Source organism: Chiloscyllium punctatum, chromosome 8 (assembly GCF_047496795.1).
Source record: "Chiloscyllium punctatum isolate Juve2018m chromosome 8, sChiPun1.3, whole genome shotgun sequence".
Taxonomy (NCBI): domain Eukaryota; kingdom Metazoa; phylum Chordata; class Chondrichthyes; order Orectolobiformes; family Hemiscylliidae; genus Chiloscyllium; species Chiloscyllium punctatum.
In genome coordinates, this window is record NC_092746.1 from 1870484 (window position 1) to 1894760 (window position 24277).

Genomic DNA, 24277 nt, shown 5'->3' on the forward strand with positions numbered 1-24277 from the left:
AATTGTATCAAGGGGATGAACTACCTACTCCCATTCCCAGTTCTTATGTTCTTATGTTGTGACTCAAGCAGGTGCTGGAACTTTGCAGGAAGTGATTCTAATCTGGGAAACATTGAGGAGTTGCATTTTAAGAGAAAATGATTCCTGTGTTTTCAGATATTGCACTGGAGGCCTTGGTGAAGGAGGTAGACAAAAGGAAAGATTTTTGTTTATATGCAAGGGGACTCTCCTTGGCCAAAGGCCAATGGAAAAGAATAGCCATGGTCAAGGTTCACTAGGATGGTCCCATTATGGGGAGATTATCTTATGAGCAAATGTTAAACATGTTGAGACTCTACTCTTTAGAATTCGGAAGCATGAAAGGTGATCTCTTTGAAAGATAAAGGATTCTTAAAGGGTTTGATAGGGGTAAATGTTTGACAGGATGATTCCCCTCATGGGAGAGTCAAGGACCAGAGGGCATAACCTCAGGATAAAGGGGCACCAATTTAAAACAAAGAGGGTTGAGTGTCTTTGGCACTACTTGTCACAGAGAGCTATGGGGTAGACTTCTTATGTATAGATGATTCTACTTCTCATCAGGAATCTAAGGGTTATGGAGAAAAGGTAGGAAAGTGTACTTGAGGAGTGTTGGAACAGTATGACCCTATTAAATGGTGGTTCAAGGGGACAAATGGCATAATCCTGTTCCTATTTTATGTGGCCTTATTTCACAAGATCAATTGACGTGCCTTAAAAGGTCAGATTCTACCAAGGGCATCACTACCCTCAAACTGCTCAATTCACCACGCCCTCCTTTAATCATCACCAACAATATCAATTAGAAATCATACATGACATTCATATGTACCTTGGCATCCTCACAAACTGAACCCCTCCTGATAACATTACTGCAAATGCCACACCCACACACAGTTTGTATGTGTTGTTAGCTGCTCAGCTGTTACAGCCACATCATTCAAACACACTGTACAATACTCACTAACATATCTCTCTCTCTCTCTCTCTCTCTCTCTCTCCATCTTCCATGTGGGAGTTTAGGCACAGTTTACATGTAACTGAGAATTATACCTGCAATAAATGCCATTAGTTGCAAATCCTATCAGATCGAATGGCTTGGTTAGAGTGACAATTAGAGGCATTGAGGAATTTACAAGAACAAGAGGGCGTGATGGATGGCAGTTATAGGAAGAGAGAAAAGTCACAGAAACAGTCACACAGATGGGCTAACTCTAGGAAAGGTAAGAGAGGTAGGCAGATAGTGCAGGAGTCTTCTGTGGCTATCCCTATTTCAAACAAGTATGCTATTTTGGTAAATGTAGGGGGGTGATGGATTCTCAGGGAATGTAGTACAAACAGCTAAATTTCTGGTATCGGGACTGGCTCGAATGCAATGAGGTGTACATCAGATTCCAAGAGATCGATTGTGTTAGGGCACTCTCTAGTCCGAAGCACAGACAGACGTTTCTGCAGCCAGCCATGAAAAATCAGAATGGTGTGTTGCTTCCATGGTGCCAGGATCAAAGATGTCTCAGAGAGGATGCAGAATGTTCTCAAGCAGGAGAGGGACCAGCAGGAGGTCATTGTACACATTGGAACCAATGACATTGGAAGGGAAAAGGTGGAGTTTCTGAAGGGAGATTATAGAGAGTTAGGCAGGATTTTAAAAAGGAGGTCCTTGAGAATAGTAATATCTGGATTACTCCCAGTGCTATGATCTAGTGAGGATTGGAATAGGAGGATAGAGCAGATGAATGCATGGCTGAGGAGCTGGTGTATAGGAGAAGGATTCACATTTTTGGATCACTGGAATCTCTCCTGGGATAGAAGTGACCTGTACAAGGAGGATGGATTGCACCTGAATTGGAAGGGGACGCGTATACTGGCAGGGAGATTTGTGAGAGCTGCTTGGGAGGATTTAAACTACTATGTGGGGTGGGGGGAGGACCCAGGGAGATAACAAGGAAAGAGATCAATCTGAGACTGGTACAGTTGAGAAAAGAAGAGAGTCAAACAGTCAGGACAGGCAGATACTAAGCAGAGAACAGGGTAGGACAGATAAACTGCATCTATTTCAATGTAAGAAGCCTAACAGGGAAGGCAGATGAACTCAGGGCATGGTTAGGAACATGGGACCAGGATATCATAGCAATTACAGAAACATGGCTCAGGAATGGACAGGACAGGCAGCTTTATGTTCCAGGATACAAATGCTATAGGAAGGATAGAAAGGGAGGCAGGAGAGGAGGGGGAAATGGTGTTTTTGATAAAGGATAGCATTACAGCTGTGCTGAGGGTGGATATTCCTGGAAATACATCCAGGGAAGCTATTTGTGTGGACCTGAGAAATAAGAAAGGATGATCACCTTTATTGGGATTGTATTATAGATCCCTAATAGTCAGAGGGAATTGAGAAACAAATTTTTAAGGAGATTTCAGTTATCTGTAAGAATAAAAGGTTGGTATGGTAAGGGATTTTAACTTAGACTGGGACTGCTATGGTGTTAAGCATTTAGATGGAGAGGAATTTGTTAAGAATGTACATGAAAATTTTCTGATTCAGTATGTGAATATACCTAGTAGAGAAGGTGCAAAACTTGATCTACTTTTGGGAAGGCAGGCAGGCAGGTGACAGAGGTGTCAGTGGGGGAGCACTTTGGGGCCAGCGACCATAATTCTATTAGTTTTAAAATTTTGATGGAAAGAGATAGACCCGATCTAAAAGTTGAAGTTCTAAATTGGAAAAAGGCCAATTTTGATGGTGTTAGGCAAGAACTTCCAAAAGCTGATTGGAGGCAGATGTTCACTGGTAAAGGGATGGCTGGAAAATGGGAAGCCTTTAGAAAGGAGATAAAAAGAGTCCAAAGACAGTATATTCCTGTCAGGGTGAGAGGAAAGGCTGGTAGGTATAGAGGATGTTGGATGACTAAAGAAATTGAGAGTTTGGTTAAGTAAAAGAAGGAAGCATATGTTAAGTATAGACAGGATAGATTGAGTGAATCCTTAGTGTATAAAGGCAGTAGAAGTATACTTGAGAGGGAAATCAGGAGGGCAAGAAGGGAACACGAGATAGCTTTGGCAAATAGAGTTAAGGAGAATCCAAAGGGTTTTTACAAATACATTAAAGACAAAAGGGTAACTAGGGAGAGAATAGGGCCCCTCAAAGATCAGTAAGGCAGCCTTTATGTGGAGCCGCAGGAGATGGGGGAGATACTAAATGAGTATTTTGCATCAGTGTTTATTGTGGAAAAGGACATGGAAGATACAGAATATTGGGAAATAGATGGTGACAACTAGAAAAATGACCATATTACACAGGAGGAAGTGCTGGATGTCTTGAAATGCATAAAAGTGGATAAATCCCCAGGACCTGATCAGGTATACGCTAGAACTCTGTGGGAAGCTAGGAAAGTGAATGCTGGGCCTCTTGACGAGACTGAAGGTTGGCTAATGTGGTGCCAGTATTTAAGGAAGCTGCTAAGGACAAGCCAGAGAACTATAGACCAGTGAGCCTGATGACAGTGGTGGGCAAGTTGTTGGAGAGAATCCTGAAGGACAGGATGTACATGTATTTGGAAAGGCAAGGACTGATTAGGGATAGTCAACGTGGCTTTGTGCGTGGGAAATTATGTATCTCAAACTTGATTGAGTTTTTTGAAGAAGTAACAAAGAGGATTGATGAGGGCAGAGTGGTAGACATGATCTATATGGACTTCAGTAAGGCGTTCAACAAGATTCGCCATGGGGGACTGGTTAGCAAGGATAGATCTCATGGAATATAGGGATAACTAGCCATTTGGATACAGAACTGGCTCAAAGGTAGAAGACAGAGGGTGGTGGTGGTGGTGGTGGTGGTGGTGGTGGAGGGTTGTTTTTCAGATTGGAGGCCTGTGACCAGTGGAGTGCCACAAGGATTGGTGCTGGGTCCACTACTTTTCATCATTTATATAAATGGGTGGATGTGAGCTTAAGAGTTATAGTTAGTAAGTTTGCAGATGACACCAAAATTGGAGGTGTAGTGGACAGCGAAGGAAATTACCTCTGATTACAACAGAATCTTGATCAGATGGGCCAATGGGTTGAGGAGTGGCAGATGGAGTTTAATTTAGATAAATGTGAGGTGTTGCATTTTGGGAAAGCAAATCTTAGCAGGACTTATACACTTAATGGTAAAGTCCTAGGGAATGTTGCTGAACAAAGAGACCTTAGAGTGCAGGTTCATAGCTCTTGAAAGTAGTGTTGCAGGTAGATAGAATAGTGAAGAAGGCGTTTGGTATGCTTTCCTTTATTGGTCACAGTATTGAGTACAGGAGTTGGGAGGTTATGTTGCAGTTGTACAGGACATTGGTTAGGCCACTGTTGGAATATTGCGTGCAATTCTGGTCTCTTTCCTATTGGAAGGATGTTGTGAATCTTGAAAGGGTTCAGAAAAGATTTACAAGGATTTGAGCTATGGGGAGAGGCTGAACAGGCTGGGGCTATTTTCCCTGTAGCATCAGAGGCTGAGGGGTGACCTTATAGAAGTTTGTAAAAGTTTATAAACTCATGAGGGGCATGGAAAGAGGATAAATAGACAAGATCTTTTCCCTGAAGTGGGGGAGTCCAGAACTAGAGGGCATAGGTTTAGGGTGAGAGGGGAAAAATATAAAAGAGACCAAAGGAGCAACATTTTCACAGAGGGTGGTGCATGAATGGAATGAGCTGTTGGAGGAAGTGGTGGAGGCTAGTACAATTGCAATATTTAAAAGGCATCTGGATGGGTTTATGAATAGCAAGGGTTTGGAGAGATATAGGCTGGGTGCTGGCAGGTGGGACTAGATTGGGTTGGGATATCTGGTTGACATGGACGAGTTGGACTGAAGGGTCTGTTTCTGTGCTGTACATCTCTGACTCTAAACCATAGTGGCCCCTAATTATAGGCAACAGGAGGTAATTGGATGGGAACATGAGTGCCTACGTATTGTCAACTGGTGGAAATTGTGCTGATTGTTAATGAGGCAGACATTGTGAGGCCATGCTCGTACATAAACTGCACTCCTTACCCCTCAAATCATAATCTCTTCCAACTTGTAAGTTGTGGCTGGCGTAAGCATGCAACCTGTACCTTGTAACAACATCACCACCTCTCCCCAGCGCAACAAATCACAATCTTACTTTTTGTCTTTCTCCTTGCAGATACCAAATTGGTCAAGCAATGGGTGAAGAGCAAGACGATAGTGATTACGATCTCTCATCTCACAATTTCACAATCATGGTCACCAGCGTCCAGTAGAACACAAGCAGCAGACACCTAAGTTTAAGCCCTGAAGTAAGTGCTCAGACTGCTGGTATAATAGCTGTGGTTTACACTGTGCCAGTGGACATGCATAGTATCACATCAGAGAAGCAATTTGACCTCCAAGATTATGAGGATTTCTGAGATTATAGGAGGTACAGCATGATTCTGCCAAGAAGATAGCACTGCACTTCCACCCATATTCCTTCACCAATAGCCCGTAGTATTGCCTGGCAGAATTACTACCTCCAATACTGTGATGACGCAGTTTGCAACTGAGCATTCTAGATTTATTCATGTTCAAGATGCTCCTCCAAGGTCAGTAGCAACCGCCATGGCTGCCGAAGAGCCTTCCCACGAAGACGCCCTTACAGGAGGCAGGAGGTACAGGAGGCCCAGAATCTGTTCTCCTTGACACCATTTCCTCCAACTGACTGAGGCACAGTGCTGCCACAGGCAGAGGATACTCTAGGACACTGTCACAGAACTACGGCAATTGCTGGAGCGGGGCCAACAAATATGAAGGTGATCCTAGTGGCCATTGAGGTAGCAACTGCTCTAAACCTTTGTGAAACTGGCTCCTTCCATGGATCACTTGGCATTTGTGTGGAATCTCTCAGCCTCAACCAACAAATGCATCAAGACTGTTACTGATACAATCTGACCCAGATCACACTTCTTCATCTTATTGTTCCCTGAGAAATGACTGAATGATTGATGGATTGATTGATTTTATTGTCACTTGTATTTTACAGTGAGAGAAGCAGTAAAATACAGTGAAAAGCTTTTCCACTGTTGCCACGATCCGACCCCGTTTGAATAGTTTTTAAGATCAAAAAAAAGAAAGGTATAGCATAAAGACAATCCATCAATCATCAGCAATGTGTGTGCTGCCATCCCTCCTCTACTGCCTTGCTGTCAATGGTAGTAAAGGGGAGTCAGGTATACAGTATATAGTAAAGACAAACCAAGAAAAGTGGTCAGAGAGGACAAGCTCCTGCACAGGAGACCTATGCTGCTACCATCTTGATGACGTCAGTTATCTTGAGGAGTTCAGTGCCACAACCCAGGCTATTGGCTTTGGCAACATAGCTAATTTCCTCAAGTGCAGGATATATACTAGGTTCCAGAAACATGCAAACTAAAGTCGATGGGTAGTTTACAAGTGAAGCCATTGATAACTGGTTTCTAGTCCAAAGAATCAATGACCAACCATGCGATTGGTTGTCAGGTAGCTCAACAGCTTGGGCTGTGAACCAAACAGACAGAAGCTGGTCAGGCTGGCTAAAGACCCAAAAGATTTGCAGCAGTCAAAATCACTCACTCAGTTCTCTGCAGTAAGCCACTTGCAACTTGAAGAAAACAAGCTTATCTTTCCTTCAGCAGAAGCTGCACTTGTTTGAAGTGGATATGTCAGAAACCTCTCATAAGTGAACTAGCCTCACTAGCCAGTGGAAGCACTCAGAAAAAGGAAGGTTCAGGAGAAATCTTCCAATCAGCAAGAGTCAACCCAACACATCTGGTGAACAAAGATTACACAATGGTCTTTTTTCCATATGGGTAAAGGGGACATTGTTTATATTTATGTTTGTATGTGTAAGTCATGGGGGAGTTTAGAGTTTCAATCTGTAGAGTTCATTCAAATTAATTTAGTTTGTTTACCTGTTGCTAGAATCTCATAATCTGTACTAAACAGTGATGATTTCTATCAACATGGGTCTGAAATGCAGGTAATCTGGGGATTTTATACATTTCTTCTAAAACATTAACTTTAATGACAACTCCAGGCATAGCAGGGTTTATTTCCAGCACACTACCCCAATGCGGCAGGACACCCAGTTCCAACAGATGAGATCTGGGTGCAATGATCATTATTGGCTGCAAAATTGTTGCTCAAAAGGCAAATGGTCTTTTCTGTTCCACAGTCAGTTTCTGTATGTATGTTTGTTTGTTTGTTTTGATGAATAAAACTGAATGTTTTGGACAATATGAAGGCTTTTCTGAAATGTGATGGTCCACACTGACCAATGATAAGATGATGGGCTACACTGGGTATTGGGGAAAGAATAGTAAGACAGAGTTATAAGAAGGGATGTGGCTAATGACTGGTAAATCATGCAGACTGGTTCTTACACTGTGATAGATGTAAAACTGTGCCCTTGTTTGTGTAGGGAAGTGTCAGATGAATTATCATTGTGCTGTGAAAAGCACTGGTTTATGGTTGCTCTCCCACTATGTGCATGATGATGGGCAACTCCAGACTGCCACACTTGACCCTGTGCACTGTCAGAGTTTAAAGACGGCACAAAAGCAGGGATTAAGGGATTATGGATTTAGGCAGCATGATGGCTCAGTGGTTAGCACTGATGCCTCACAGAGCCAGGGACCCAGGTTAGATTCCAGTCTCGGGCAACTGTCTGTCTGTGTGGAGTTTGCACATTCTCCCTGTGTTTGCGTGGGTTTCCTCTGGGTGCTCTGGTTTCCTTTCACAATCCAAAGATGTGCAGGTTAGGTGAATTGGCCATGCTAAATTGCCCATAGTGTTAGGTGCATTAGTCAGAGGGAAATGGGTCTGGGTGGGTTACTCTTCGGAGGGTCAGTATGGACTTGTTGGGCCGACGAGCCTGTTTCCACACTGTAGGGAATCTAATCTAATCATATCCTGGTAGTGGTAAATACGGCTGCCTGTGGCAAGTGGGATAAAATGACAAGCTGGGGTGTTCATAGAGGAGTGGTGCATAGATAATGAAGTGAGTTTGGAAACATAGAATGAAAAAGACTCATTCGGCTTCATGGAGTGATACCCTTGATGAAACTTGCCGAAAGTGGCACTTAGTATGTGGCACATTTTATAACTTGATGATCATGTTTTGATCAATGCTCTCTACAAGAGCAATGAAATTGAGTAATATTTTTGTGTTCTTTCTCCCTCTCAGAAGCATGCCAAATCTAAACTAAGATATTTGTTCTGTTACTCTTCCAACTAAGCAAGATTTCCATATTTTTTATCCTTCCAACACATACTTTCTTCCCTCTCAGAATTGTTACAACATAGAGACCATTTGGCTCATTGTGACTGCACCAGCTCTTCAAGCAGACATCATTACATGGTGGCAATCTGCTGCCTTTTCTCCTTATCTTTGCACACTATTTCTATCCTAATGATCATCCAATCTCAAGTGCTTTAATTTACTATCTACACCATATTTCCAGGTAGTGCATTCAATATCCTAACTATTCACTGTGAATAGTTTTTCTCACTTTTTCTCACATTACCCTTGCTTCTTTTGCATATGACCTTAAATCTATGCTGTCTCATTTCTGTTCCCTTTATGAGTAGATGCAGCTTCTCCCTATCTACTCTGTCTAACCCACTCCCTCTCAAAAGCCATTCAATCCTGACTGCAATGACTGCTCAAGTTTTAATGAATCACCTTCCTTATCTGAATTTACACTCGCCTGGAGTCCAGAAACTGTTCTCTAGTAATTACACACAGACACTACCAGCACATGGTTTTGTCTTGATCACACCTTAAATCAGTTGCATCAAAAAAATTTGAACTTGTGAACTTTCCAACTCCCACTCTCAGGTATACTGAATAATTAATGGCACTGGGGTTATACTGACTTCCAAACTCTTGGGACTTTCCCACAGCTTTGAATCCAACACTTAGGAATTTATTGGATTTAGTAGATAACGGAGTTCTAACAGCATGGAAATTTCCAAGTCACTTGGGTCCTTTCACAGAGTCCCTGACATAAAACTCATACAGTTCAATAAAATAAAACCTCAATCAGCATGTTTTCTCAACTCTCCTCCCTAACTAAGGATGACATTCATTCTCTACCTCTATAAACTTGCCTCACTCATGAATGAGTGACATTGTCCTGTCATCTTGTGAGAGGAATCAGTTGGTTGTGGGAATTATTAAAATGTAATTTTTGTTATTTATTGTCTCTTTACAAAATTGTGCCCATTCTCCATTTCAAAGGGAGATAATGATTTTTGAACTACTCCTTCTATTGTTTTTTGGCATTAGAATAAGATAAAACTTGTTTGACTCGTTTCAATCAAACATTGAAGCATGAATTTATATTGTCATACAAAATGCACTGAGACTTGCCTGTTTTGATTAAAATCTTAAACAATATTCTTAATCAAAGCACACCTTACTCCTAAGTTTCATGTGTTTCCTATAGTCTAAATACATTATTTGCATCTCAATTGCCAATGTCTGATTGTGCTAGAGACACAGATCTATATGTCTGGAAACTTGTTAGTAGGGCTTACAGTTAACAGACATACATGCAGTTTCCACCTAATTAGGTTACTTAAATGCTGAACTTCATTTTTGAGCGATACTGCTATTGAAGCCTTTGTTTCAAAAGAAGCGGAAGGACAACTTGCTTCCGATGAATAACGAGGAAAAGTGGAAATGCTAGTAAACTGAAATAAAACTAGAAAATGCTAAAAATATATGACAGACCAGATCCAAAAGAGGAAAACACAAGGGGCTGCACATTGCTGTCAGTGACCAAGGAATGGTGCCTGCTGTCAGCTGCTCAAGAGACATTTAGAAAATCTATCCATGGAAATTTCCTCTAATTTGGCATTCATTTCAGTACAGTGCCCTCTAGAGGGGATCAGCAAGCAGGGTCATTGGCAAAAAGTCTCACCAACCAACCACATTGAAAAATCTTTATGCACAGATCACAAGTTTGGAAGTGAGAAACAGAAAAGGTAAATTAGATTAGATGTACAAAAACCAAAAATACAACCTGGGGAATACAAGAAAGATTAAGGGAAATGGGGATAAAAGAGACTGACAGAAACAGTACAGGCAAGTTATTTTTAATTTGAATTTTTAAAAGTCTCCAATTTTTTTTTAAGGAGCACACAAAATTGGAGCAAGAGTAGCTCATTCAGCCAGTCATATTTGTAATTTTTGAGTGACCATTGAAACAATGTTATGTTGTTGCAAAAAATACCTTAAATCCAATAGATTATTCTAACAAGTGACACTGAGTCAAACAAATCCACATTGGACAGATTATTCTAAAAGCATAATCTTTCTATTACAAGAAACAATGACCATTTATCTTTATGCAGACACTTTTTTTTATAAGTTCAAAAATATTAAAATTATGACAGTATTTATTGCCTTACTAGGTAATCAGAACTGATAGTTTGTGTTGGTGCATTCTACAACTGGTTCTCATCTCCAAAATGATGAAACTATAAACTGAATACTGGAAAAAAAAATAATGTTCATATAACTTATAAATAATAAATTACATATTTAAACTGCCTTTGAGTGAAGATATTCCATGGTTAATATGTTCATAAACTAGGTATTTCAGCCCTCAGATACCTCCTTGTAATACTTCAGTATGTTTTGAACCAATATCTTTGTGCACTTTTGACTTATTTACAATTTTAAATTTACAATAATGATACTTTCATGTGCTTTTTTATCTTCAATAATTAACTACACTCTCATCTTGGTAATTCCTTGATGCAGTACCAGTTGCACTCCAGTAACCTTACCAAGCCATTTTTGAACTCAACAATGAGTGCTGTCAAGCAAGTTAACAAAAGGGGCACTACGACAGTGCCTATTATTTTCTCAAGCAATGTTTACACGTGCTGCGTGGACTGTTCAATGGAGCTGTTGAACAGTAATTAGGATGAAGAACTGTTATAAAAGCCTCTTTGTTGGGCCAGATATAGTGATGGTACATATCTCTGATTTGGCAGAGAACCAGTAACTTGGCAAAGACCGGGGACTGAACCTTAAACCATCCTGTTGTATGTGGCCAGGCTACTCACTGGATAAATTCACTAAGACCTTGAATGGAGCTGCTTCCTCCCAGTTCAAGCTCATTTTGAATTCTGTCTGGTTTTTATTAGTCAGATATCAATCAGGTCAGTGTTATCTTTTTCAGTGCACTGAGCACTGTTTATCTGAATGACATTATTCATGCTTCATAATATATATATATATATATATATATATATATAATGGTACATTTATCTATTAAAACAAAACATGGGACAGTCATTAAGGACAGTCTCATGCTGCATTATGCTGAACAAGATCCATTTATTTATTCATTTAAATTAGACCTTCTGGTAAAGAAGGTTACAATCTTAAAAAAACACTGTAAAGTACAGAGTTTCACACTGTTTGTAAAGTAACTTAGAAGTATACAGAGAGTGAAGAGTATGTAATCACATACAAACATCTCTCACTTGCTTGAGTTAGCTCAGTAGGCTGTATTGATAGTGGGGTAAAATGATCTTGCAACAACCCAAGGGCCTCAAATTGTCCAACAATCCAGGCCCACTAAACAGAAGCCTACATTTGTTCAGTGTCATTCTTCTTTTACTTTTATAAATTATCGACAAGGAGGTAACTCTCACAGTAAAGTACAACAGTTCAGATTAAAACTGAAATGGTTATATCTAGTATAGTAAAAAGCACATTAAAATGGACAGAACATAACAATGATGTTGCTATACTCTTTACAACTTTAAAAAAAAGAAACATTTTATTATTTCCATATTGTTACCTGCAAAAACAGACAGCTGCGTGAAATATTGTTCCAGCAAGAAATATTTAAAGATTTGCATTTAAAGAGCTCAGCTTTCTTAAAAGTAACTGATAACTTTCCAGGTAACACCTTTTCTTGCAGTAACATTTTTATAGCACTCACTCATTGGTTTCACTCAAATGTAAATTCACCTTTCCTCCATAGAAACATGAGCTTAAACTTCTATCTTAAATGATGGTTATTTACATATCTTGACTAAAAAGAGAAAAATATATTTAATGCAAAACAATATGTACTGACTGATCAGTGCTTTTGTAAATAATTTTTTAAAAAGGATAGCTCATTGTAGAGAATAAAATGAGACCCTACCTGAACATCTCACTCCCTGAGCGATTAGACCCCACATAAAGTTGGCACAGTATTCACACCAGTGAGGACCTCTGAATGTATGGACCTGAAAAACACAAAGGTGCATAAAGGAATGAAGGTTGAAGCCAGATGGTCTGACAGATGGAACACACTAAAGTGCTGATCACAAAGCACACAGTGGGGATCAACATATGAAACTGTCTTTATAGGACTAGGAAGCTTTATCTCTACTTTTTCACAGCTGGCCCCAAGAGAAAACTATTTTGCATTAAACAATAGTGCTTTCTGTGCCTAACAATTCACTTCTGCCTTAACAAACTTGCAGCACCTTATTTTAGGCTCATCATGTCTGGCTGCCAATGGTTGGTAATATTGCTGTGTGTGTCTGTAAGCATGTGTGAGGAAACAACAGCTGGAGAAATTATTTCTATGGGAAATTGGAAGGAAGGGATGCAATAGAAATAACATTAGAGGGACGACAATGAGAAGAATGGATTTGTATAGAATGAGGACAGCATTATAGGGGAGGATCAAACAATGGATTTGGTTAATTGTGGCATAAAGATGGGGATAATTATTTGATGCAATTCATTATACAAAAGCTATTATTTATGTTATAACTGAAGATTAAATTAACTCAAATATGCATGACACTGTGAAAACCTGAACTCAAGAAAAGAACAACTCTAACACTGCGATGAAACTTTAATCTATACCAAGACAGCCATGGAACAACATGGGTAGTTGTGGGACTGTGTTCTTTGATGATACACGCTGAAACTATAAGAGGCATATTTCAAGGAAATAGAATCCTCAAGTAATATTGTGCTCATCAGAAGTAAATCTGTCTTATCAGCCCAAAGTGACGACAATTTTCAATTAGGTGTTCATATTTTATATTTATATTCAAGTCACAAGGCCGGGCTGAAAAATAAGTTCAATGTATATTGCCAGGGTAATTTTTAGTATGTGGACAGCTTTATATAACTTTTTGAAAAGTGAGAAGTTTGGATTCCCTTACAGTTTTTTTTGTAAAAGAATGAATAGAAATCCTGTATTTAAAGAGTTACCATTGCAATAACCAAACTAATTCAAGACAAATGTTTTGTGGGTCTCTGCTGGTATCCCATAATTCCCTTCGCACCCAAAAATCTAACAATCTCTATTTTGAATAGACATCGAGACTGAGCATCTGCAACCTTCCAGGGTAGACAATTCCAAAGATTCACAACCATTGGAATGGAAACAAATTCTTCTCCATTTCAGACCTAAATGGCCAACTCCTTTTTCTGAGAGTATGACAACATCTTTTAGATTCCCTAACCAGGAGAGACACTTTCTCAACATCCCAGTCAAGTCACAGGAAGGTTATGTATTTTAGTTAGTTCCTATCATTATCTAGAATCCCTGGGACTATAAATTGAGTTAACTTAATCTCTCCTCATAGGACAATCCCCTCACAACTCAGGAATAAATATAGGGAACATTTATTGCACTCCCTCTCGGGCTATGCTTCCCAAACCTTTTGCTGACTTTCACCCCATTTTGAGGCTTGGGGATTGACCCCTCAGTAAAAACTACAGGAGGAATGTTTGGAATTGTGGGGGGAGAACATGTGAGGTAGGGCCTGTTAGCACACGCACAGCTATTACAAACCTGACTGCAGCGCCACGGCATGGTTGCTGCAGAGCTCGGCATACCAGAATTTTAGCTTATGACCCCACAATGTGTCCTGACCAGTTTTAAGAGGCCCTGCTATAGGGCAAGTACATGCTTGCCTATATAAGGAGATCAAAACTGCACATGATATTCCAGATGTGACCTTACCAAGGTCCTCCATAATTGCAGTTATACTGCTTTACTTTTATACTCTCAGGGAGAAATGGTAGCATGTCACTGGACGAGGAATGCAGGGGACATGGGTCTGAAACCCACCAAAGCAGCTGGTGGAACTCAGGTTCATATAATGCCTCTGTGATATAAAACTGGTTATAGTACAATCATTAATTGTTAAAAGTCCAAGTGGTTCACTCTCAGGTCCCTCTGAATGCATGTATTTCCCAGCTTCTCACATTCAAATTGTATTGAGCTTCATACTTCACCATGTTATATTTCATCTGTCAAGTTCTTGCCCATTACCCAAACAGTCCATATTGTTATGTGGCCATTTTATATTCCTCCAGCCTGCTTATTTGCCCAGATAACTTTACATCACCAGCTTCAACACTTTATGTACTGCCCCATCATTTAAGTCATAAACATCGATTATAAATGGCTGAGACCCAATGAGTGATCTTTATGGTATCCCATAGGGCAGAAAAGTGGACATGAGGAATGTTGGATCAGCCACGCTACTGAATGGTGGCACAGGCATGAGGGACCGAGCAGCCTACTCTTGTTCCTATTCCTTATGATTCATTGCTTTGGTAGCACATGAAAGAACAAGGAGAATCTGCACCAGAATTAACCAGTGGAGTCAGCATTTTTGCATCAGCTCTTAGCTGGAGAAATCTACATATTAATCCCACTGCAAAAACAAGTGCAAATTGTTGATAACACTGAGCAAGTCAGGCAGCATACTCCCCAAAAACTGAAATGTTCATGTTTTATATATAACCCTTTATGATTATATTCCTACAGTATGGAAACAAACCCTTTGGCCCAATAAGTCTACACTGACCCTCTAAATAGTAACCCATTCCCCTACACTGACTAATGCACTGAACAGTATGGGCAACTTAGCATAACTAATCTACCCTAACCTGCACATCTTTGGACTGAGAGAGGAAACTGGAGCACCCGGAGGAAACCCATGCAGACACTGGGAGAATGTGCAAACTCCACACAGACAGTCACCTGAGGCGGGAACTGAAGCCAGGTCCCTGATGCTGGGAGGTAGCAGTGCTAACCACTGAGCCACCATACTGCCCCAATTTCACAACCGTGCAGCCTCGTTATCAGAATTCACAAAGACATAACTTGATCTACATAACTTGACTGTTTGTAGTATTTTAATTTAATGTTTCAAGTCTTCTGCATTTTCCAGCACTTTCCTTTGACTAATATCACTGCTCCACATACTCTTCATAGCCTCATATTATTTGTTTTAAATATTCATCTAATTGTTCATTAAGAACTGTACTGCTCTCCCTACAACCATTTCTTTTCCAGTTGGAATAGACCCCAAATCCTTTCCGTCTTGTTGATTTTTGCACAAAGCATGGTGAAGATCTGGTGATTGAAATTACCATTAGGAGTGAAGAAAATTTAATACAGCAGAGTTTCTGGGATAACAATTTGGCAACAGATACCTCCATCCAGTTTTCCTCCCACTAACACTTGAACATCAGAGAAAAAAAAAACCCTCTTATGTTCATTACAAAGTTGAGATTTTAAGTGTAACAAACCTTTAAACTATTTTAGTAATTGGATCAAATCTTTCAACTCCTTCATGGGTTTTATATTTGACCATTCTTGACTTGCTATCAGCAGCCATTTAACTTGATTGGCTTCATTAGTCAGCACCAGAGGCAAGAATCTCAGCAGGAAGGCAACAATAAGATCTATTGACTTTAAATGCTAACTATGTTAAGAATTTGCACAGAAGGTCATTGTCTGGACTCAAGACAAATTTTAAAAAAAACTTTTTTATGAAGACTATAATGGAGAGAGAATCATTCTTCATTCATGAAAACTTAATTATGAAGCTGAAAGAATTTGCCATTCCATTTAAAAAAAAGCTACCAAAATATTGCTGTAACCTGTGAATGCCAACCCTATGGAGGCGTTTAAAACATAGAAATGTCAAATATTAGACATGCAAATCAAAGAAAGTGATAAACGTGTAATTTTTTTTAAATGAGCTTACATTATACATTGTCTTCCATCTCCTCAAGTAATCTAAAATTGCTTTAATGCCAACTAATTCTTATGAAGATGTGATGGAAAATGCAGTAGTCCATAATGTGCATGGAAATCACCAGATGATTTCTTTCAACTAGCCAAAGGTAGGCCTCAATTTAACATCACATTTAATATGGTACTGCTCCATGCTTCAGTTATACAAGGAGCTGAGGTACTTATGTGAGGCTTGAAACGGTCATCTTCTGACTCAAAGGCTCAGGTGGTGCAACTTGACAAAGTGAGATGTGAGCTCTTTGGATGATTTCATTTCTCATAAATGCAAAATATTGTACAGAAGACAATTAGGAGTGCATTGGCTACAGTTATTCTACAGGATAACATCCATGGATACAGAAGAGAATTTATACGTAGCAGTGTAATTCAGATGTTTTTATAGGTGCTGTGTTGCACAGGTTAGTTTGAGAGTTTAGAGAAAGTTGAAGTGAAGAAAACCTATCTTGCGCAGGAATTTGGTTGAAATGCTAAGTGCTGGCTCACTTATTGAAGGACTACTGGAAATAAGTTACATATCTGTTATAACCATGTTGAGGAGAAGGAAATTTGAACACAAAACTCCATAGTTAAAGAATATTAGAACCAGGTGAATTCTGACCCAAGCTATCTTTGCTTAAAGTGCCTATGTCAAACAAGCATTTTGCAGATAAAGATGTTGAAGGAGCTTTGATGGAACAATCTTGATTGAAATAAACAGAAGGATGAAGAAATCTCAGCCTAAGTGAATAATGTATTAAGCAGACTAATCTTTCACATTTTGATAAATACTAGCCACACACCACACAAAATTGTATTATATTGTTATTTTTTTCGGACAGCAATGCGGGTGTAGCTAGTGGTTCAAGAGGCACTACCAACTTCTCATGAACAATTAGAGATGGTTCATAAACGTTGGCCTAACTAGAGATACCCCACATCATGTGAAAAAACTTAAAGTAAACAATACACACAGGAAATGTCAATCACAAACAGTGTAATACAAACTAGCATATCTTTTTGCATGATGTTGATCGAGAAATGAATATTGGCCAGGATACTACCCAGGTCTAATCTGGTCTTTGTATAATAGTAGGAAGACTTTCTCCCCTTTATATTTTAGCACTGTGTTTGGAAAGGTTACATTCATTGGTTATTCTGACTAACTTCCTTCTCTAATGATAACATTTTAGTGATTTTGTATGTGGATTGCTATCTGATTTAGTGTCTCCACTAATTTATTCATTAAATAAAAACTCTGATTTATCAATTTGCACTCCAAAATGGATAACCTTCGAATGCTGGAGAAACTCAGCAGATCTGATAGCATCTGTAAATTCTCTGGAATTCTTTGTTTCAGATTTTTGGTATCTGCAGTACTTTGCTTTTAAACTTTGACAAAACATGCCCAAAATACCAGGTGATGTCATCGATCTATGGGGGCAAAAAAATTCACCATTGATCGATTCTGGCTTCAATTTGGATTCATATTCCTTTTTTAATAATAAAAGTTCCTATAAGCTTTAAATTTTTAATCTCTTTCTCCTACTTTAATACTACCTCTTCCTATCCTCTGTAGGAAGACAGACACAATGCTGTCATTATTACCCTGTAACTTGTCAAAACAAGAATGTTCATGTGATGTTTGATCAGTTAAGATGGAAAGAACAAAATATCCCTACATTGTTCCATACTGTAACTTCACTATGAATTACCAGAACTATGAGCTATCAAACTACCAGCTTGATAAACCTGATCAATGATTCAATAATATTTGGATATTAACTTAGAAATAATTAAAATAATTCAATGCTCTAAGATACAATTGTCACAATTAAATTGTTTATGACTAGATCTTTGCAAATATTAACATTAATTAAACATTATTTTTTTCTACAAAATGGGCTTATCAAATGATTAAAGAACATACTGCATGCTGAAAATCTGAAAAAAGAAAGAGAGTCTACTAGCAGGGAAACACCCTTCGGTCCAACTCATCCATGCCGACCAGGGTTTCCTAACTAAACTAGTCCCATTTGTCTGCATCTGGCTCATATCCATGTAAACCTTTCCTATGCATGTAACTGTCCAAATGTCTTTTAAATGTTGTAACTAGACCTGCATCTACCACTTCCTCTGGCAGTTCATTCCACATACACATCACCTTCTGTGTAAAAACATTGTCCCTCAGCTCCCTTTAAAATGTTTCCTCTCTCACCTTATATCTATGCCCTCTAGTTTTGAATTCCCCTACTCTAGGGAAAAGACCTCTGCTATTCCTCTTATCTGTGCTCTGCATATTATTTTCTTGCCATTCTTTTGATTACAATGGAACTGAGTTTGAAACACTAAACTCCAGTAATGACTACTAGAAGCACTATGTTAGTATTTATGTTAGTAACATAATATATTCATTATTGATTGTAGCTATTGAAAGACGTATCACTGTGAAACCAGTAAATTATTAAATTATGAACTTTAACATTAGAATAATGGGCTGCAAGGTTGCCATGAAGATTTATTTTCAGATAATTTCTGGTTTGCGATACAGAAGCATCAATTTACTATTCATTGACATTTTCAGTGTGTACAAAGCCAAATTTAATTCAAGCTTGAATTGACTCTTCACCAGTTTAAAAATAGAACACAATATAACATTTCTGTGTTTCAGAAATAACCATGCATAATTGAAAAAAAAGATCCATTTCCAAAACAGAAGTTTGGTTTTAGCCAGAATGTACAGAAATTATTTGAGGAAAATACAATCTGTCTAGCAAACCAATATGCATGTTTAAAGATACTGAATAAAGTTTCATATGCAACAAGGAATTCAGTCTACATTGAAAATGCTAACTTTTGCAAAGAATTCATGGAAGAACTGAAAGCCAATTGCTTTCCAGAGAATAAAGCAAGAATTGTTTTTTTTAAATAGATTGCTCAGAGTGTCAACAATTCTCATCTCTATATCAAACTCCTTACTTGTGGTTATAATTGCTGCATTGACAAAATGAGTTTATTCAAGCAAAAGTAAAATACTGACCATGTGATATTTAAACTACCAAGGGATGAAACCGTTCAGACATGTGGAATTTGTCAACTGTGGTTCAATTGAATTTTCTCACTTAGAACAAATACCAGTAGACACTTCACTTATTGTCCAAAGGATGACTGGGTGAATAATTGTTTTATTGCACCATTATTTCATTAGAGCAAGGAAATGGGACCAATTGGACAGTTCTAACAAAATGCTGGCAGATTCAGTAAGTTGAAAAGTTGTCCTTCTGAACTGCTTGAGGGTACGTTGTGTCATGGGTTAAGAGTGTTTCACAATTCAGTATATTTACTGCAAGAATGTTGAAATTTGATACACCAAACATAGTGAGTTAGGCCAAGGTTGGTTGCTCACAAATATATTCCCATGGTTATCTTGTTGCTCTTTTTCTGTTTTGAAAGAGCAGTGCAATAGTACACCGGATTGGAGGTCAACATTAACACAAAGGTGTAGTAGGATTAAGGCGTAATCCAAATTGTTCACACACCAGAATTTCCTATTTCAGTCACATCATTCTGAGAAAATGTTGACAGTGATCACTTACTTTCCCAAAACAAAATATGAAAAAGAAAATCACTCCTCAGTAACTACTATGCATTTCATGTAATTATTTTGAAGTAGCATCGAGGACACATAACGATCAATGTCTGCACCCTCACCATCTCCAATTACATGAAATTTGCAGTGATCAGCAAATATTGCTGAAGGGATTAGCAATACTTTTCTTTAAGTATTTCATTGTACATTAAGAAGAAAATTAGTTTTCATTATACGTTACCATGTTTGTCCGATTGTTAAAGAAAATGCTAGGGATTGGTACAACCTCAACACTTATTTAATGTTACTTACAAAGCTAATTAGTAATACCTTATGTTGTGAACAGCAGCGAGTAGTAAGAGATAGCAGCTGCGGTAATTGTGGAGTACTTCTAACACTAACATAAGTACCATTGCTTTACAACTTTCCATTGCAGAAATATTTCTGATCACATAAGCACAATCCACCTTTAACTAGATCCAGTCAAAGAGCAGTTAAATAACAATTAGTTTAAAAAGCCCCTTATTTGTATGTATATCATTAAAGTCAAAAAGATGCATTTTGGAATTTTCTAAACGTTTAATAAGTGAAACTGCATGTAAGCAGTCACATTACCACAAGTGTATTGCATTGTTCAATAAGTATGTTAAAGTAAAAACTAAATAAAGCCAAGATGCATTGTAATCAGCATTTAAATGACAGAAATGTAAAAGTCAGTCTTACCTTAAAATTATGAGCTTTTTCATAATTGAAATGGTTTTCACTTTGTTTCAAGGCAGCTCTTCTGATAAGTGAGGTGATCTGTGAATAGGCAAAAAGTTTCAGAGGTTGCCATAACACTGTATTCCTTCTAACAGTTTTCATCCCTAGTGCCACTGCCAGAAGCTCTTGATGGTTCTTGCTCTTTTTTGCTTTGTGTGTAATAGGAGAACATGTCTGTTCACTCTCTGACCACAGTCCTTGAGAAGGCATGGCGTTAGGATCCCAAATATGTGCCTGGTCCTGTGAGCTGTAAAGTTTAAACGTCCTCAAGTTTGCCAAAAAGCTTCTAATGTTAACAACCAGAGTGGGAGCAGCTGCACTCCATTCTGCTGAATCCTCAGGCATGTGACTTGAATGGGCTGTCTTGTGTGATGAAGGGGTTTCTGCATCTGAATGAGCCTTAGCAAATGTCTGAGTAAGCACTCAAGGCAGACGTGTGCTGCAGACAAAAGCGCACATTCATAAACCCTGCAAAACCTTAGCAACCGTTTCTAGACAGACGTTACTGAAACTTTAGGCAGAGGGTGGTTGCTCAGCACTCTGAGACCACAACAGATTTCAAAAGCCCAATCTGTTCTGCACAATACCACATTAAAGAAACTAGCTCAGATGGTATTGGTCAAATACTGCATCCAATTACACAACAAATCAGACTCAAAAGTTGATTGGGCTGTAAGATTTAATCCAACCTTAGAGTATGCAAATACCATATCCATATGATAACATTATCAAAGGATTCACAAGAATCTACAGTAGTCTCGGTTTAAAATTGCAATTCTGCATAGTGTTTGGAAATCATACAAGCCAATTTAAAAAAAACTGACAGTATGGTAAAACTAAAATCAAATATTGTCAATATTTGTCTGTTACACTTCCTAAGTATTACCATGTTAAAACTGTAACAAATGAAGAATCTGGTTAGTTTCTTAAAAATACAGAACCAAAGCAATTTTAGAAAAAAGAAAATTGTAATTCTTGCAGCTATAATGCTGATCATAAGAAATATGATGTCACTTTTATATACAGTTGCCTTCTCTAAGTCCTTGTAACATACTAATGTACATGCATTCACACAGTTGATATTAATGTTTGTTTAAATACATCAAAATGAAACTAGATGCTGAGAAATATTTTAAGTTCCATCTTTCACCTTAAGATTTCCGAACCAAAAATTCCTCCTGTATCAATATAATATCAGTTGTATCAATATAAATTTCCTCCAGTTTAAAGGGATAAAGGCAGATTTTGGAACATATAAAACACCAAGCTTACAAAATTTAGATTCACAATACCTTAGAGGTTCAAATGACATCTACAGCATGTGTGCACAACTCTGATGTGAGTCACTGGGGATTCCATACTGGTGAAGGAAAAATGCGTAAGGGGCCATTGACAGCTAACACGATGGCAAGATAGCCAGAAGTTCTTGTTAAATGTAGCAAAGTGTGAAATAATACACTAGTACGGTTGAAATGATAATACCTAATGTTCAAAAGAGGGAAAGAAGGAACTCCTGGTGAAAGTTCAAGATGACAAATGAAGGATCTTGAAATAACCAATAAATCTTTGGAGGCCTGTGACCAGTGGTGTGCTACAACGTTCAGTGCTGGGCCTCATCTTTCCATCATTTATATAAATGATTTGGATGCGAACGCCAGGGGTATGGTTAGTAAGTTTGCAGATGACACCAAAAATGGAGGTGAAGTGTACAGCGAAGAAGGTTACCTCAGAGTACAAGATCTTAATAGGATGAGCAAATGAGCTGTGGAGTGGCAAATGGAGTTTAATTTAGAGAAATGTGAGGTGCTGCATTTTGGAAAGGCAAATTAGGGCAGGATTTATACACTCAATGGTAAAGTCCAGTTACTGTTATTGTTTGTTATTGAACAAAAGAAAACCTTGGAATGCAGGTTCATTGCTCTTTGAAAATGGAGTGGAGGGTAGAGAGGAGAGTGAAGGTGGTATTTGGTATGCTTGCCTTTATTGGTCTATGTATTGAGTATAGGGGTTGGGAGGTCATGTTGAGGCTGTACAGGACATTGGTTGGGCCACTTTTGGAACAGTGTGCGTAATTCTGGCCTGCCTCCTATCGGAAAGATGTTGTGAAACCTGCAAGGGTTCAGAAAAAATTTACAAGCATAGAGAGTTTGAGCTATAGGGAGAGGCTGAATAGGCTAGGGCTATTTTCCTGGAGCATCAGAGACTGAGGAGTGACCTTACAGAGGTTTATAAAATCATGAGGGGCATGGATAGGATAAACAGACAGTCTTTTCCCTGGGATGCGGAGTCAAAACCAAAAGGGCATAGGTATAAAATGAGGGGGGAAAGATTTAAAAGTGACCTAAGAGACAAATCTTTCACACAGAGGGTGCTGCGCATATGGAACGAGTTGCCAGAGGAAGTGGTGGAGGCTGGTACAATTACAGTATTTTAAAGGCAAATGGATGGGTATATAAATAAGAAGGATTTAGAGGGATATGGCCAAATACTGGCAAATGGGACTAGATTTATCTGGTCGGCATGGATGAGTTGGACTAAAGGATCTGTTTCTGTGCTGTACATCTTTATGATTCTATAAATCTGTGGAAGTGAAAGCTGCACCAGAGAGGCTACGCAATCAGCCATAAGTGATAACGTTGCACATAGATAGGGATCTTAAAAAATCATTATCTTTGATTCTAGAAGCACAGATTATAATAGAAATTGAGTGAATACATCGCTCAACTTCTGTGGCTGTAGTTGCTGCATTATGTAGACTATAAAATAGAGTGTAACTTGGTTGAATTTTTTGATGAAATAACAAAAAGGTTTAATAAAGGTATTTTTTTTTAAGGTATTCTGTTACACGGAAAGCTTGTTTCAAAGAAAGAAGTCTTTGTAGTTAAGGGAAACTTGGCAATATGGATATATTGACAGAAAGCAAAGGATCATGTGGATGGATGTTTTTTCCAGTCTTGATGGTTTACTTGGTATTGTCCAACGATCAGTTATGGATCCATTTCTGTTTTCCTTTTCTTTTAAAAAACAATGACCTAATCTCCTGTAGGGAGCACACTATAAAGTTTTCAGTGATACTAAACACGACAAAGTTGTAATGATGAGGACAGTTTTAGGTTTCAAGATGACTTGTACAGATGGGAAGGAGGATAGGACTTGAGTTCAATATCGAAAAGAGTGAAGAGATGCACTTTTGGAGAATTTATATGGAAGACAATATTTTATAAGCAACTCAATTCTGAAAAGTGTAGATGAAGAGAGAGATCTTGGTGTCCGCACATACAATTTCTTCAAGGTGGGAGGACAAAATAATAAAGTGGCTGCAAAAGAACATCGGATTACTTAGGTTTGTAAATACAGGAATAAAAATATAAGTAGAGATATTGCAAGAGCTTTACAACATTGGTTAGCCCTCAGCTGATATGGGAAATTCTAAGCACCATACTTGGAAAGACGTAAAGACTTTAAGATACAAAGGAGGTTTACCACAATGATACCAGGGATCAGGGACTTCAGTCATGAGCAAATGTTGACAAAATTAGCACAATTGTTATTGAAGCAGAGAAGATCAAGAGAACATAAATAACAGGAGTTGGCCATATGGCCTCCCAAGTTTGCTTTGCTACTCAATTGATCATAAATGATCTTCACTTTCCCATACTCTCTCTATATCCAGTTAATTCCCTAAGAAATTAACAATCTCTGTATCCTAGCCCTGATTATACTTAATGATGCAGCATCCAGTATCTTCCAAAGTGCACAATTTGAAAGACTCCCAACCTCAGAGTGAATACATTTCTCATCTCAGCTCTAAATAATTAACTCCTTAGCCTGAG

At 38.5% G+C, this 24277-nt stretch overlaps 1 protein-coding gene and 1 long non-coding RNA gene across 4 annotated transcripts in view; one reads left to right on the forward strand and one right to left on the reverse strand.

Annotated features, from left to right (window-relative positions):
* The window catches only part of LOC140480314 (uncharacterized), a 50373-nt gene extending 42527 nt beyond the window's left edge, over nt 1–7846 (forward strand). Inside the window, exon 3 of the long non-coding RNA XR_011961256.1 lies at nt 5176–7846. This is a non-coding gene — a long non-coding RNA (uncharacterized lncRNA). The remainder of the gene's footprint in view (nt 1–5175) is intronic.
* The window catches only part of chn2 (chimerin 2), a 367748-nt gene that overhangs the window by 17013 nt on the left and 326458 nt on the right, over nt 1–24277 (reverse strand). For all 3 annotated transcript variants that reach the window (XM_072575033.1, XM_072575036.1, XM_072575037.1), the window contains 2 exons: nt 20406–20483; nt 12200–12284 (listed from right to left, as the gene is read on the reverse strand). In XM_072575033.1, coding sequence (XP_072431134.1) covers nt 12200–12284; nt 20406–20483 — 163 coding nt within the window. The remainder of the gene's footprint in view (nt 1–12199; nt 12285–20405; nt 20484–24277) is intronic.